This window comes from Diprion similis, chromosome 7 (assembly GCF_021155765.1).
Source record: "Diprion similis isolate iyDipSimi1 chromosome 7, iyDipSimi1.1, whole genome shotgun sequence".
Taxonomy (NCBI): domain Eukaryota; kingdom Metazoa; phylum Arthropoda; class Insecta; order Hymenoptera; family Diprionidae; genus Diprion; species Diprion similis.
In genome coordinates this window covers 9,662,096-9,679,429 of record NC_060111.1, presented here as the reverse complement: position 1 = coordinate 9,679,429, position 17,334 = coordinate 9,662,096, and the positions used below count along the sequence as shown (strand labels likewise).

Sequence of the window (17,334 nt, the reverse complement as noted above, 5' to 3'; positions counted from 1 at the left end):
GCACGTTGATGGACATTTTTATCTGAACATCTACATGAAAAAAAATTATTTCTAAATTAATCAAACATGAGAACCTCTAGGAGATTCAGAATTAGATTTTATCTCAAAATCAATTCTTACCTTTACCTATGGGAATAAGCGCGTGAAATACCACCTATTTTTTAGTTCAAGATTTGACGGTCTATGTCGTAAAATTAAACAAACTGCGACATAACATCTACTCTGAATATACACCCTCGACTGGGTTAATTACTTTGTGCAGTGGATCAGGGGTAAGATTATTGAAGTTGGGAAGCAAAATGAACGAGTGGCATCACGGGGAACGGCAAAAATGGGTAAAATTACTTCTTGCGTTATTGTGCATAAATGGTACCCGTTTGGTGACTGGCGACAACATTACCAGATCATCGCGAAATGCAAGGACGGATATATTCACGAACTCAAAATATGTCACCTTCAATAGCCTTGGCGATAAAATTGGGGTGAGTCGTAATGGTATAATTTACTAGATGGACAGGGCTGAAAATTGTTGCAGGAAGAAATAGGTTTAAAATACAAGATTAGGCGAAATATAATATGTTTACGTAAGATCTATCGATAGGTCAGTTGTCTAATTTTCATATTGGTAGATGTGCAGTATTATTCGCACATGAAAAGAAGTGTTAAATTTCATTATACGTTGTAGGCGGTAAAAACATCGCAAAAGAAATGCTTAATTTATTCTAGGAAATCTAATTTCACTTGCTGATAAAACTTGTTCTGGTTACCGATTTGTCGAATTAAATGTTATTTCCTTGGTTAGAAATTCAACATTTCTCTTGCCATATCTGGTGAAGTCAACAAATCTTTATCTACGTATCAAGGAACTGTGGTGAAAAATGACAACTTTTCACCATAGCTAATAAACTTTAGGTTTTACAGAGAAAGTACAGCTTTGCATTTCATGGGCAAAATTCAAATGCTGGAAGCGTTGTATACAAAATAATATGCATGAGATTTCAAACAAAAGATTTTATAGTTTGTTCTAAATGGACACGCTTCGGTGTACCTTACAAACGTATTACAAATAAATATTGTAATTAGAACCTCGTCTTCTGATTTCGTTTCTATATATATAATTGACTAGTCAAAATAACACGTTATGGAACGTTTGATTATGGAAAATTGATCGAAATGGATATAGAAATATATGAAACTGTATAGAACATAGTCAATCAAATTAAACAAGTAGTGGAAATTATCCATCTCATTGAAATTTATATGCAGTAGATTAATTCAGAGAACCCCTTACAAAAATGACTCTGACCTTCAGTGAAACTCAGCCAAACTTACCGATACATGTAAGCGGTTGTAGTACATATATCCAGTTAGGTTCCACAAATAGTATAATGCAATATTTCGCCAATATATTTAAACATTTTAAAGAAATTCTACACCTACATGATCATATGCATATGTTCAATAAGATACTGGAATTATAACATTAGAGAAATCGCATTAATTCGATCACACATACCTGCAATCGTGATTGTATCTAATCGTAAAAAATGCTATCATTTCTTTGACTCAATCGTAGTGAAATCAACTATAGTATAGTATATACTGTTTAAACTAACACATGTGGTTTTGAGAAATTAATTGAGTCATTTAACAGCAATGAAAGTTGTACGAGGGACCTAATTTTGTCCTATATACAGGGTGTCTCATTTTAATCAATCCAATCAAATATCACGAAAATCAAAAGTGTGAGTCAAAAATGTTTCAGATAAAAGTTGTAAAGTTCGTTAAAGTAAAGTGGAAGAAGCTGAGAGTGTCAGATTTTTCGTAAGTGAACCCTCGAAAGTCAGATGAGGGTCAATCCGCATCTGAAAGAGTATTAAATTCTGCATCAAAAAGTACTCTACTTACCACCCAAAATTCAACTGATGATGAGTACCGAGCTGGTCAAGTTGCCTTGGAATCCGACAGGGACCGCGACGTAAACACTCTCGCTGTATCCACCTTTTACTTTTTTTTTCTAAATGTTTATCCTTTTTTCAAGTCTTATCTTTAATTTTCTAGATTCTTTAATTTTTTGAATATATAATTTCAAGTTTTTATTTATTCATGACTTTCTTATCTGAAGTATTTTTAAAAAGATGTTTGTTCATTTTATCAGAACTTTTGAAAATAAAACATTGTTCATGAATCATATTTATAAATACATACGGTTATAAATCAATTCAATAACTGTTCAAAAACATTTTGACGCACTTTATGCACTGTTGAGCTCTCATTTGAAATAGTTCGACTGTGGATAGTAGTACAGCTCTCGGAATAGCGTGTCACGCGTTGATATTTCGATAATTTGTTATTGTAATGACGATTTACAAATAACTTTTTATTTGTAAAGTTTTTGATCAAATAAACAAGCTTCTTTCTAAAAATAGTTCAAATAAAAAAGATTTGAATTATTGAAAATTTCAACTGAAAAATGACACATATAGATTAAAATAATCAAATAATTTAGAAAATTCAAAATAAAATTTGAAAAAAAAATACAAATATTTACAAAAAAAAAAGGTAAAAGGAGGCCACAGCGAGAATGTTTACGTCACGGCCTGTGTCAGATGCACGCTTTTGCGAATCCTGCTTGAATGCACATCCAAAGCTCATGAACCAAGTACGACAGGAACCTTCCGTAAAAACTTGACCGACTCGCATCTCATCACCAGTTGAGTTTGGGTGGTAAATATAGTACTTTTTCATTCAGAATTTGACAATTTTTTAGATGTCGTGGAAAAAAATATACTTCAGTAATCGATCAATTAGAGAATCTCTGTTAACTGTAATTAATTTTGTTGAACTTTACGCAGTAAATTCTTGGTGGAATATCAAAAATGTCATAGTCCAGTGAATGGTGAAACAATCTATATCAAATAATGTGATTTCCGCGCTAGTATGATTTGTTAAAGGTTTGTATTCTGGGCATAATTCCAGATATGAGGGGTTCCCCGAGTGTCAGTGGCGCCACTATCGCGAGTAACGCGTTTAATTCGATATCTCGACAGCCGTTGATTTTACACAAAAAACTATATTAACATTTTCTCTTGTAAATTAAATTTTCTATCTTTTTTATTCAAAACTTTATTTTCTAGCATTAATATTTTTCGAATTATTTTGTTCGAAATGCATAAACTTGCCTCATTTTCGCATTTTCTCGGCTTTATCTCCCTAACCGTTCACTTTTATTCAATTTTACTTATTATCAAACTTATAGATGATTTAATTATCGACATTATTTATCTCAAACTTTTTTCTCTACTAACGATACTTCTGTAGTTATTGCTCAGTTTAGCGATCGAACTCCGCGCCATCAACGCAATATCAGTATGTATTCAGTACTGAGGAAAAAATATTAAAGTATCAAAATATGATTATTTATAAGTTAACTTACTTGCATAAAAAGGTAACTCGATTGAATAAATCGATCTGAGACAGCCATTTTTTCTTCACAATTGTTTAAATAATATGTTTTTCTGATTTTGGTATCTTTTATTACATTCAACTAAATAATAATCTACTTAAGATTCCGAAAAAGAAGGAAATTATTAATTAAAATTATTACACAAATTTATTAATAAGAAATAAGTCAATTACAATTTAAAATAATCTCATGAGGTGGATGGGATGAGATTCATCTACAATATTGTCCTCCGCAATATTTTCAGTGCTTACATCATCTTCATCGATAGTGTCCATAATATTTGAGACATTGAAACAAGAATTTTCATCACAATTAATACAAATAACCGTACAGTATAAACCAGTTTTTCTGAACCCACAAGCTTTTCCACATTTTTTGGAGGATATTCATGTAGATGAATTTCATCCACCCATCGCATGGGATTAATTTTAAATTATACTTGTCCTATATCTTATCAATAAATGTGCGGAACAATTTTCATCGCTAATTTCCTTTCTTTTCTGATCTTCGATAAGATAACTATTTAGTTGAATGCAATAAAAAATACCAAAATAAGAAAAATATAATATTTAAACAATTGTAACGAGAAAAAAGCTGTCACTTTAATACAGCTAAGTCGACTAATAAATAATTTTCTTTTATTACTTTAATATTTTTTTTTAACTTATTATTACGTAATTTACGGGTTAATAGTCACATATATCATCTAAAGCCACATCCTGTACGTACTGATGCAATTTTTTCCGTGAATTCGGAAGCTTTGTAAAAAATTGGCGCTAATTTATTTTTTTTCACGTGAATCGGCGGGTTTCTATAAAATGCATGCCATTTTTTTACGCTGAAAGTAATTCGGAAATCAATTGATTACATAAAAATATATGAGATTTTTTTTCGAAAAATGACGTTTTTGCAGGTTTTCAATTTTCAGTTAATTGAATTCTTCACTAATTCAACTTTACCAAAATTTGGATTTTCTCTTCATTATCCGGCTCCTTATTAAAAAATGAAAAGATTTAAGTACTTGCGAGTCTCATAATTGCTTTTAGGAGGATTTTACGAACGAGAAACGCGTGAGGTTGTTAAATACCCCACTCATGCATTAGACGGCAGGAAAAAAAATACATGCGTTCTAGGGTTAAATCAAAATGGATTGTGAACAAGTAATTCTGCTAAGTGTACAATTATTAGCAAGCACCTTTTTTCAATATCAAACTCTGTAAATAATGTTTGTTTTTTTTTTGCAACGCCCTTGTTCGACTTATTAATAGAACGTAGTTGAAAATGATGAAGATTAATGGCCTCGAATGTTCCATATGCGTCATATATTATTCTTACATGACAAAACCGACATGTGACGTGAAACCGGTCATTTCACAAAACATGGCTAATTGTAAGTACCATTTCTGCGTCAAAGTGAGTAAATTTGTTTTTGTTACACCTGCCTGGAAAGTGTCATTTTCGAGGCTTACGTAACGTGCGTGAAGTGCCTTATTCCTGAATAACAGAGTGGGCGCATGCGCACATTCGATATGCTCGATTTTCCGCTGTAGAAGATTCGTGACGCATGCGCGCATTCGATATGCTCTATTTTCCGCTGTGGAAGATTCGTGGCTCATGCGCGCATTCAATATACTTTATTATCCGCTGCAGACCGGCGTTGGTTTGTCTCTCAAACAACACTTTCCTACGCATGTGTTATAGCGTGTGTAGCTTGAAGGTGTAGTGCTTGAAGGCGATACCTGCTTCGTATGATTGCAGCACTCGTTGGATATCGCCTACTTCACGCACTAACTACACAGCTATACTCTTACAGTGTGGCTCCACTGGAAACGATGAAAAAACCGTAAGGGCGGGGAAAAACTGGCCACTCTAAAAACTGGTACAATTGCTAATTCAATGGTATAAGCTATCTTTAAAAAAAAGAGCTAATAATTTTTGAAGTACACGCATAACTTGTTTCAGAAGAACCAATAATTATACGCTACTATCTTCTGAGATTTCTCCACCTTCCTTCAGAATGGTCAGTTCTGTTGTAGAGAGTTTATGAATGTTCCTATGTATGAGACATGTAAACGAGCCTATGTGTCATGCGCTACTCTACATGCAATTGACGTAAAGCTTAAATGAATTTGTGGAAGTATGAAATTATTTTTCTGACATAACCACATTGATTGGATTCATTTGGTCAGAACACATTTTTTTATGCACGGATGGGGGCAATGATCCGGCCTTTTATTGTCTCTATCCGAGACAAGCTGGATTCCGTCTTGTCCCTTTGCCGTGAAAATTACACCAGTAATCAATTTTTTGTAATAGCCGGCTTTGTCCTATACCGTCGCTGATTATTTTTCATTTTTACTAGAGCCATGCTGCAAACAGTTTGGCCTTACTCGCGTTGACACAGAAATAGCGATAAGCCATTTTCCGGGATGATTTGCCCCTCAGAACTGTTCTGCCCTATCTTACCCTACATACATGCAGTACACAAGCATAATACATAATTATAGAAAATAAATGAATCTGCGTACATATTATCCGTAAACATCTTCTTCGTGCGGGTTATGAGGTGTAATATCCAGCACTGCAATAACAACAATGATTACTGTTGCCTCCGATAATAAACGCTACACACGGATTCCAATTTTACTCATTGATTTTTACGGGGACACGTCAGTGAAATTTCATAATTTTTCCATTTGTTTGAAATTTTAACTTGTGATAAAGTATAATGAAACAAGTGGCTCCCACCCGATTGCAATCAATTATTCCTGTCCAGATATTATTTGAAATAACTCCAAACAGTGCTGTTTTTCAAAAAGCTCCTTGCACTCTGGAAAAAAATTATAGTTCTGACCACTATAAAATAACTGAAAAATATAGTGCGGTCCCGATCCTTGAATGTTTTATTGCTATACTAACTATAAAAAATATAGTAACATTAATTATTATCTATGCTTAGTAGCACTACGTCGTCAACGGTAGGTAAATATATAGTTATTTTGACTAAACGCGGCTTTACTTTGAAACTTCTTTGGCATAACTTATTCGTTGTGATTGCCATACCAAATTTACTAGTTCATATTACAAAATTGCATATTTGATACTACATTAGGATGTTCGTAAGAACTATTACTATTATTATACTTTGAGCGACTTTTGCGAAGCGTTAAAATTATGTTTTGATGCGGCGATCTTCACATTTGATGGCAGGACTCACGAGTATCCCCAGACTTTCGGCTTCCCAATGGGATCTTCCTTGTCCCCAGTATTGCCTGATTTTGTATTGGAGGATTTAGTGGTCAAAGCGCTGAATTTGCTAGAATTTAGACCAACGTTTTATTACAGATACGTCGATGACATGCTCCTGATCATTCCTCCTGATCAAGTCGAAGAGGTTCAGTCTGGAACTGTCATGTTCAATAGTTTTCACAACAGACTTAAGTTTACTACTGAGACAGAGGTCAATGGCATAATTTACCTCCAGATCGTGTTCCGTTGGAAAAATTTTCGAATCTGGTATACAAAATCCCTTGTAGTGATTGCAACAAATATTATATCTGACAGACGAGGAGATGTCTTAAAACCCGTATCAATGAATATAAACATAATATCTTTGAGGGAAAGGTGAAACAAACAGCCCTGACAAAACATAGGGTAGATCCTGATCATAATTTTAATGTCAACAATGTTAGTATTCTCTACCGTGAAAGGTATTATAGAAAAAGACTCGTATTGGAAATGTACAACATAGTAGGTGACAAGAACTCAGTGAACCTCAGATCTGACACCTAAAATCTGAATAGCGTATATTATAATTTGATAGTCAGACATTCAAATTAATCCCTTTCATGCCAAGGATCTAACTAGTTGGTGAGTAGTTAGCGCCACGTACAATTGACTCTCTGCTTGCCCCTGTGTTTAGTTCGCGGTGGGTTTTTCAACAGATCATAATCGACGGTTGGTTCGATCTGTATTTCACTCCTCCTCCTCTTCTAAGCATAGACACGCTTTAAGTTGAATTGTAGTTTTTGATTCTCTGTTTGCATTTGTATTTTTACACCTCTACGATTAATAGGTTTTTGAAAGAACCAGATTAGGCCTTTGAATCGGCTTTCCGACATGCTAAGCTTGATTATTGTTTTTTGAATTGTTAGATTAACTGGATTACGACGTGGTAGAAAACCTCACCCTTTCCGTTCCAAATGTATAGGTGACGAATTGGCCACCCGTCACGGATAACGATATAGTTTTTGGCTTACTGGCGCTATGATTTTTGTATTTAAAACAAATTTTTTCTCTCATTTGACAGTTTCACCTCGCACATGAGGCTTTTGTAATTTAACGTAAGTTCTTTATCATTTTCTTCGATATTTTTTTGTTCATTTAGCTGTTAATCGCTAAGTTCTTTTGGCTTAATCATTATTAGTAAATTCTTACTTTTCGAAGGAGGGCCTGCCTCAGGGTCGAAACGTCAAAACTTTTAACTCGTTTTCGTTGACCTTCGACACCAAGAATCCCCACACATTACTCAAGTTCAGGTCAAGATATCATACTTATGGTGTTTTACATAATTTCATGACAATCGAACCAAATGTTACATCCAACGCAGCGCCATGTGTCAGACCAACGGCAAATTCAACAAACTCAGTTATCACAAATGATTTCTTTTACTATATTCTAGAACTTGATATAATCATTCAATTATCTGGTGTTATACCGAGCGAAACTATATTTTGTATTTTCTCAAACTCTAGTCATTCGAGCTACGTCGTTAAATCGACCGAATCGATTCAGTTGGTGAAAAAATTGTTGCTTAAATCATTATTTCGTGAAAATGAATATAACGTAGTTGTATAATAAATTCCTTCAAGTCTAAATAACCAAATGAGTTATTTGCACTATGCGGCTGATTTAATTGAAAATTTAATGGGCTCAACAAATACTTAGCTGTATCAACTCAATGATCCAGCTAAAAAAGGGAATACCTGCGGTTGAATGCGTGCAATGGCTTCAATTAAATATTTTTTTGCTGTTAGAGAATTCAGTATTCCGCAGAGTCAAATTTGATCCTCTTGAATCAAACCCTACATGTGATGTAGTAAACTAATTGATTTCGTCAAACTAAGTGCTTTTATTCTTTCCATTCAAACATATACATCGTTGAGTAAGTATGGTTGAATGAACTGAATGTGCATTTTGTCAGGAACTTTTAATGAATGAATCAAAACGAATTAGGTTTCTTAGCCCAACAAATCTACATCTTGTAGGTACTATTTGTTTCGTTGATCCAAGTCAGCGAATATAATTTGACTAACTGCAAATACTTTTGTCGATTCAAATCTATGTATCGGACGAAACAACAATAAAATTGTTTCCATACAAATAGTTCAATAATCTATCTACTATCGCAAATAGGCTCATAAATTTAGCTACTTTCGAATATTTTGTTCATCGAAACAATCCACAAAAGTCTACCACGTAAAGTAGCTGGGAAAACATGACGGTAATGAAATTCAAGTTTCCAGTGTGGCCGTTGGGCCGTTGACATAAGAAAAATATTTTATTGACTAGGAGCATTTCATTTGTTGACTAAACTATTTCATCGGCTTTTTCACTGCTTTCAAATTGTCGAAATACTGATAAAACGCTTGTTTTTTTGTACCAAATTTCTTCATGTCACCCGGTAATAGCTTCATATCACTAAGATAAATAAATCTCGTCATCTAAGTGAGCCAAAGTTCACCCGAAGTCTGTTCGAGCGTTTGGAGTGGTGGACACAGATGTGCGACGAGGTAGGATGATGGGTACCTACCTGCAAGCGATACCTGGTTGGATTGTTGAACAAAATCACGCGGCGTTCAATCGGAAACTAACAATTCGTTTTATCCTACTCACGAACAATTATAAGCTATTCGTGTTACCTACTGAAAAATCGACCAACTGCTGTAATTCTACTAAATATTTGAATTTTATGTTTGATCAAAACCATTCTTCAAGATTGCAGAACGTCCTTTCATTCAATGATTCAGTCTCGTAAATCGAAATTTATAGTAATTCTAATAAAACATTACCCTACTTTATAACCTGAGCATTTGTTTATCTGATCGATATGAGTTTACAGTTAACAAATAACTTGTTTCAATAATAATTGAAACACTATACCGAACTAAATGTTCAGTTGCGTGTACCTAGTTCTAAGTTTACCAACTAAATATTCAGTTCTGTTAACTGAAATTTTTTTAACCAACAAACCACAAACTTGCATTGATCAAACATTTGTTGGGTCAAAAATTAGGATGTTGATTGACAAAATGATTTTCATACAACTATATAATATAGATTGTTCTACTTAATATTTCGTTGACTGTACATGCTCGTATTTATGTTGAATAATAATTTAGTGAAACAAGTGTTTTTCATTTAGTTCGAGTAAGTTATGAATTGTTGTACTACTAACCAAATATTCGTTTCACCACCCGTGAATTTTCTTTTGACTTAACGACTTCTTTTTATCAGTATACATATCTTATAGTTGTTAGGACTATAATATTTTTCCAGTGTAGTACAAATCTTGTGATTTTTTTTTTTCAATCCACGGTCATCGAAGGAGCGCGCGAGCGTAAAGAATAAAAACTGCTGCGGCAATTGCGATCTGACAAGTCACCACCTGATTGTGCTAAAAAATCGCAATTGATAATTTCCACACAATTTTTTGTGAATTCAAATTAATGATCAATTGTAAATAATACCGGGTGAAACCTACTTATTTCATGAAGCGTTATCATACGTAAAAATTTCAAGTAAATCGATACATCATAGAATTTTACTAATGTATTCTCTTCAGTGAGTCGGCCGAGGACTATCGTGTTCTGGCTGACGGTTCCTTCTTTAAAATCTGAGAAGAGACCGACTGCGTGATCGCGATTACGGTACCCTTGGTAAATTGTAAATTGCTTCCAGTATGGACACTCGAATGACCAACACTTCAATGATGCCTTACTCATATTTTCATTGAAAGTAAAACTATTACTGCAGTTGAACTGCGGAATTCTTAACATTCCAGTAGTGAAATAAGAACTTCCTACAAGTGAAAGATGGATAATTTGAGGAAAATTCATTTTATTATTTAATTTCACCTAGAGTTCCAAACGTCTAAAAAATTTTCCCTTCATTTTCCCATTGCGTCTTACTTGCAGATTGACCTTGATTTATCCATTCCATTCTTATCCATACCATTGGACCCAGGGTATGGAGCAACACAACCGTTAATCAACATAAATGCAAAAGCATTAGCAATTGCTGGGTTATTCACAACTGTATCAACAATACTTGTTCCTCTGCTGATTAAGCCTCACACAATACCTAACTATAGTAAGTAGGATCATTCTTATTTAGGTACATGAAAAGTTTTTAGTGAAAGATCCGCCGCGAACGATGTTTCGCCAGCAGATAGGCAATCGAAGTTAGATTTTATATGTTTACCGCATATTAGGATGGTAACCATGGGCCGTGGACGGTGTCTACCGTTTCAGAAACGATATCTCCACCCAATGCGTACTGTTAGCAATCATGTGCTCGAAATCTATCTGATTCTGAAAAAAAGTTGAAAATCGTGACTGTACCCAATGCATAGTCGAATTACATAAATTTTACCGTAAATATTTTTAGAATAAGTTTACATTGATCGGAGTTTGAATGCGGGATCCTTTTAACCTTCCGAATCTCAGCAGTAAGATTCTTGGCTACAGTTTTCGACCTCGTTCAAGTCATGAAGCTATTTTTCTGCAAAAATTGTGCAGGATCCACCAACCATCTGACAGAGCCGTTTGTAATCCGACTTACCGTAAAATAATCATGTTTAAATTTATCAGATGCCATATTGCATTGCTATCAAGATTTTGAGAACTTCCCTGAAATCTCGTAATTTTTTAGCACATCTTACGAATCTCAATTTTTGACAACAGAATTAACTTCGGAGACTGAGATATCTTTTCAGACACGGCAGACAGCGGTCCATGGTTACCATCCTATCAGGCAGTGTACAAATCAGATATAACTTTGGCTGCCAATCTGCTCGGTAACTATCGTCCGCGTTGGGACCCTTCATGGAAAACTCCTAATACGTATATCAAACATATATGATAATTGAAGGTACATCGTTTTTTTATATGCCTCGGGGCGCGATATCTATTACATGCGTTTCATGTCACAGGATCCGATGATTCGCAGCAGGATTGGGGAAATTATGGTGAAACTATAAACGAAGTATTTCTGGGCAACTCTTACCTTGCACCATGTACGAAAAGATTTATCTGTTCCGTCGTTTCCAAAGCATCCCGGACCGAAGGGCAGACGAGCGTCGACAAAATCATAGACGGATTATCCAGGTATGCTAAGTATAATGTTATTATTCATATGTATTATGTATAGTAGAAAATATATACGACCATATACATACACGTCACTTATTCATTGTCGAACACGAACACGAACCCCGATATTGATATTTTTATTAACATCTGTAACAAAGTTGGATAGCCAAAAGCAAATACAAGTGAGGTGAGAAAAAGATACAAAGAACTGGAAGTACTTAAAAACTAGACAGGGCCAGAAAGGGTAACAAAAGCTCGTAACACAGTATCTACGGTGGCCAGAGAAATGACAGAACACGTCCCATACCAGAGACAACCTACGTCCGTTCAATTTCGATATCGAAAAGATAATTGCGGAAGACAAGTTTAAAAGCAGAATAGAAAAACTCCTCGTCCAATATATGTGGTAACGAGTTCCAGAGATAGACTCCAACCAGCGTGAAGACCTACTCTGTACGATAAAAGTTCAGTAAGGCGCAAGCCGGTCAAATAGAGAGTTCAAGTTTTCATGTGGACAGAACAGCATATCAACCACCAAAGTAGTCCAGTGAAAGCCAAATCCGTTGGAGATTTCGAGCTAAGCCATATTAAGGTTTCAGAGGCGAAACCCCTGGTACACGGTACTGTGACCATTTTCTCCCCCGAAACAGGAGACGCAATAGCTAGTAAAACATAAATCGGATCATATCCAGCAATAAACGGAGTGGTAATCTGTCCAAAAACCAACCAAAAGATCACGATCACTAGCCAAACAATGACCAAGGCCGGAAGATATCAGACGCGTGCGTATATGAATTGGATAGCACGATACAAGATAAAGCGCGTGCGGCAAGCAGAAGGGGCAAACATCTTCTGCATCGCATGTATTTACTGGATGGTTGGAAATCAAGTCACCAAGAATCACTAACCGGCTGTAGGTATTAAGAAACAGATCGGAGTCGCATCCAAATTGTTGCGCTAAGGAAGTTGGAGCCTTAATTAAGCGAGAGGAGAGGGTTTGATAAGCGAATGTTCGAGACGTTTTATATAGATGCAAACGAAACAAACAAACACTTTATTTTGGATAGGTATATGACAGAATGACTCTAGACGATACGCAACGTTGTATCGCGCTAGAGATACACTTGAGGACTGACAGGACAGCCGGCCGCCAATCCTTGTGATACGCCCAATAGTGGAGGGGGACGCAAGTCGCAAGACCTTTCCATAAGCGCCAGTGTTTATTACACACACACATTATGTCTCACATTCAAGCACAGCAAATAGACGCTACGCAAAGGCCGTATTATTGGCTAATTCAGGAGGCTCTAGGTGACACACATCAACAACGCTAATATGCGAGGCGGGGTAATCTCAGAGATGAAGTACTCTGGCTGAGTACTGCGATGCAAAAAGGGCCAGACCTTTAATTCGCGAAGTATTATGTTTATAAAGCACAACGCCACCGTCAATTTTTCGTACCTTGTCATTTCGGAAGAGAAAAAACCAGCGAGAGAAGTAATTGAGTCAGGAATAGCAGAATATAGGCAAGTTTCAACAGTGTAATGATCTGGAAGAGTGAAATAACAAAATGTTTCAAAATCAACATTACATGATTATCACATCGTCAATACGTAATATGGCAAATGATGCAATATAATCTTTAATTGCTCTTCTCGAATATCCGAGTTATTTCTTTCGATCAAAGCAAAGAAAACAAGCAATAACAATGAAATTTAATTTGGTACATAAGGCTAGTTGGGATGAGGAAGATCAATACATATAAGTATTGGTTAACGATGTGTACTATATAATTAATTATTTTCAGCTTATGAATTCTGTAAATTTTAATCTTTGTCCTGATGAAAAAAGTATCATTAATCTTCAACAAGTTTCTGGTGAAATCTAAAACATCTTTTGTAATACCTAATTATTTCTGATTTTAATCCGACTACCTATTGCAAACACTCAGCGATGTAGACTTTGCAAAAATGTTATGTGCTGGAAGTACGGGACGTTCTTCGTACGAATTGTTATATTTATTAATTTTTTTTTTTTGTAAATTTATCCAAATTCTAAGTATTTTCTCAGATAACATCTAAGTGTACCAGAAAGTGTTTTTTACAGTCAGGAATCAGTGATAATCAATTAAAATTACTAATTTCGGGTGAAAGATTTGATGTTTTCATTTTGTAATTTCACTCGTGTCTCTGGGTGTAATCTGAGATATACGAAAAAAAAGTAGGCTTTCAAAATCATGGGGAAGTAGCGTGATATTTTCTGACCCAGTAAAAAATACCCTATTTTTCGAAAATTGTCCCTGGAACTCTGTGCCAATACCAGCAAACTGGGTCCGAAATATCTATAAAATCCCTGAACCCATTCAAACTACGTGGAAGTAATCTTGAATAATCAGAAATGATCTTCAGTAATCAGTAAGACCTTATCACAGAATGTCAATGTTTTTGGAAATTTTTATGAATATCTCACCCTAGCGACGACGGTGACAGGACTGAAAAATTGTGATTTTTGAGTTGGAACCATATTTGGATTTGCAAAGTTCGAATCTATGATCTTGGAAAGTGAAATTTCTGTAGTTGGATGGTTGACCATCATAGAACAGAGAACAACAGATAACTTCCATAAGCAGGCAAGACTTTTACTCATAGTTACTTGCTTCTACTAAAAAATGACAATTTTTGAGTTGTGTCACGCTCGTCGCAGTGGTGCAATATGTTTTCGGCTAATTATTACTAATTCGGCTTTTATTTTTTCATGGCAGTCACGAATGGTTTAATCAATTCATGGAAGGTACTGCAATTCAAGAAGCAGTTATTGCAGGACGACAAGCGAAAAACAACTGCAATGTAATATATTCAGGATGTTTCTTGTCTACGAAATTCTTTGGAAGTTTCTCGAATCCAGACTTCTCTTAATGAAACTGCTTCATCTATTGGTCAAGGTTTCACACATGCTGTATTACCCTACTGACTTGGTCATAATGTTCCTCTGCGATGAAAAAATAGGTGATATAGTTCCTCGAACCAATTACCTTGTGGCACATTTCTATCAAAAGGCAGCCGACTGAAAGAAACTAAAGAAAAGTTACCTCAGCCGAATAAGAGCTACGCGTGAAGTGAACGATGTTTCAACGCATTCTGAAGAAGGAGATAAGCCACCAATCTAATGTAATCATGGTTGGAAATATGATGAAAAAACAAATTCATTCGAATCAACGGTGGTATGAAAGATGAACAGCCCAGCATAATTTTATTAATCGAAATCATTCAGATGCAGATCGATAGAAGATTTGGTATTTGTTTTGAAAATCAATATGTTGTTCTATTGTAGATTGTATGTGCTTTATCGCGTATAATAAGCTTTTAGTTATACAAATATATGATCGAAGGTTATTTAATTTTTACTTTTATCATGTGCTCAATCTTGTAATAAAAACCTTAATCAATGGCTATGCTATTCAATTTTCACTTTCAACTGTCTAACACATTTCAGTACAGGCAACATTAAACCTCCTGAAACAGTAGTACCATGAAAAACATCCCCTGTGCCACACCACCGTCGTTCCGAGTTGACTCATCGAACAAAGTTCGTAAGTTAACTACTACAGAACGCTATGTCTAGAGTTGTGATTTGCAAATACAAAACGCTTTTTCACAACTCTCTGAAGTGACGGATAATACTCAGCGTAACGGAGGAATGACAATACATTGTAAACTTCAAGGAATGGCAATACAAAACATCGATTAACTTTAATAGGTCACACCTCAGTAGAAACGCACAACTGTTACACGGGGTAAAATTTACCCCAAACGTGATATTTTGCTTCAAAAATGAGTTCTAAAAATCTAAAAACAATATCAAGGTATCGTAGAAAGAGCTTTCTCAGTATACCTAATGAAATTTGATTGTTTAAATATTGTAAAACATCGCGAAAGTTGAAGATAGTGGCAAAAATGTCGAAAAAAGCCTTTAATTCGAATGAAAAATGGCGCCAAAAGGCCCATTTCCACGATTAAGGGACTCTACGACAAGTTTGAAAAATGTTTGGGGTGAAATTCACCCCCAGTGACTTATTAGAGTTAAAAATGTACTGATCTTGGGTTTGATTCGTTCCTCTGAATATCTCTGGACATTTGTTTATTAAAACAAAAAAATGTAACGTTTTCCTGGCTTAAGACTTGATAATGACTCGATAGTTAAATAGCTTTAATTAAAGAAATACAAAATTCTATATCTGAATAGAAAATGTTTGTATCATTCATCTGGCCGGAGTACTTGTATAAAGTACAAGAAATCCCTCAGAATCGAAAGATTAGTTTGTCCATAAGGTAAGTATGCTGGACCCATTCAACTTAAAAGTCATTAAACTTTCATTTGAATAAAAATGAAATATTATTGATTATACGTCCCCCTATGACAAATATCTCGACGACAATTTTATCAGTAATGCAGATAGATAACTTTACCACTCCTGGTATGTTAAGCCAAGACTTACAGTCCAGTCGGAATAGCCGAAAAATAAAGTGACTTCCATTCTAGGATGCCACCCACGTGCCATTTTTTGTAGGTTTTGTGGACCTACAGGAACATGTCCCTCAGTTTTCGACCATGTGAGAGATCCATTTTTGCAATGAACAATCAATAAAAATTAAAAATTCGATTTTGTTGAGTTATTTTTTTGGAATGCATTTTGTAGAAAAATGTTTTCCACAAAAGTTGAGCGTTCTAATGTCTTCTATAAAATAAGGCCTATGCAAGAATAACCTGACATCGTTAGTTAAGCAGTTACTTGCAATTGAAAATTGGTTTTCTCATTTTGGTTTTTGCATCCGTTATCGGTCATTTATATATTTATGTACATGACGAAACGAAGCTTCTCTATTTTTTCCACTCTGTGAGCCTTTCTCGAAGATGGGAATTTGAAAACTCCGGATTTTCGTAGATCGCAGATTGTTGCTTAACTATGTACAACGTGGATCAATAAAACTTGCACGTATCTCTTGGGGAGGTTTACTCTACATCATGGTTGAGTTTCGATAAGATATATTGATAAATTACCGATAATAGATGCAAAAACCAAAATGAGAAAACTAATTTTCAATTGCAATTAACTGCTCTAAGTAACGATATTAGGTCATTTTCCCATAGAACCTATTTTATAGAAGACATTAGAATTGACCACTTTTGTTGGAAACATTTTTCTATAAAAAACATTTCAAAAAAAAGAGAACTAAAAGATAACATGGCAATAAAGATCATTTTTAATGATTTTTATTGCTAAAATGCAACTACCACGTGGTGGAAAACTTGAGGGCGTGTTCCTGTAGGCCCAAAAAACCTATTAAAAATCGGCACAGTGGTGGTATCTTTGAACAGAAGCCACTTCATATTTCGGCTATTCCTACTGGACTATAACGTTTACTCATCATCGCGGGTCTCTCGACGTTACGACACAACTTATCTGTTGATTCGTTTGCCTAATACATGACTAATAAG

General features: G+C 35.0%; 1 protein-coding gene across 1 annotated transcript; it reads left to right on the top strand.

Annotated features, from left to right (window-relative positions):
• The first annotated feature begins 283 nt into the window (after positions 1-283).
• LOC124408002 lies at positions 284-14,833 on the top strand. The gene is made up of 4 exons (XM_046884643.1): positions 284-482; positions 10,663-10,837; positions 11,679-11,853; positions 14,600-14,833. The coding sequence occupies exons 1-4, from the start codon at positions 300-302 to the stop codon at positions 14,751-14,753; spliced, it is 687 nt and encodes a 228-aa protein (XP_046740599.1). The 5' UTR covers positions 284-299; the 3' UTR covers positions 14,754-14,833.
• The last annotated feature ends 2,501 nt before the right edge of the window (positions 14,834-17,334 follow it).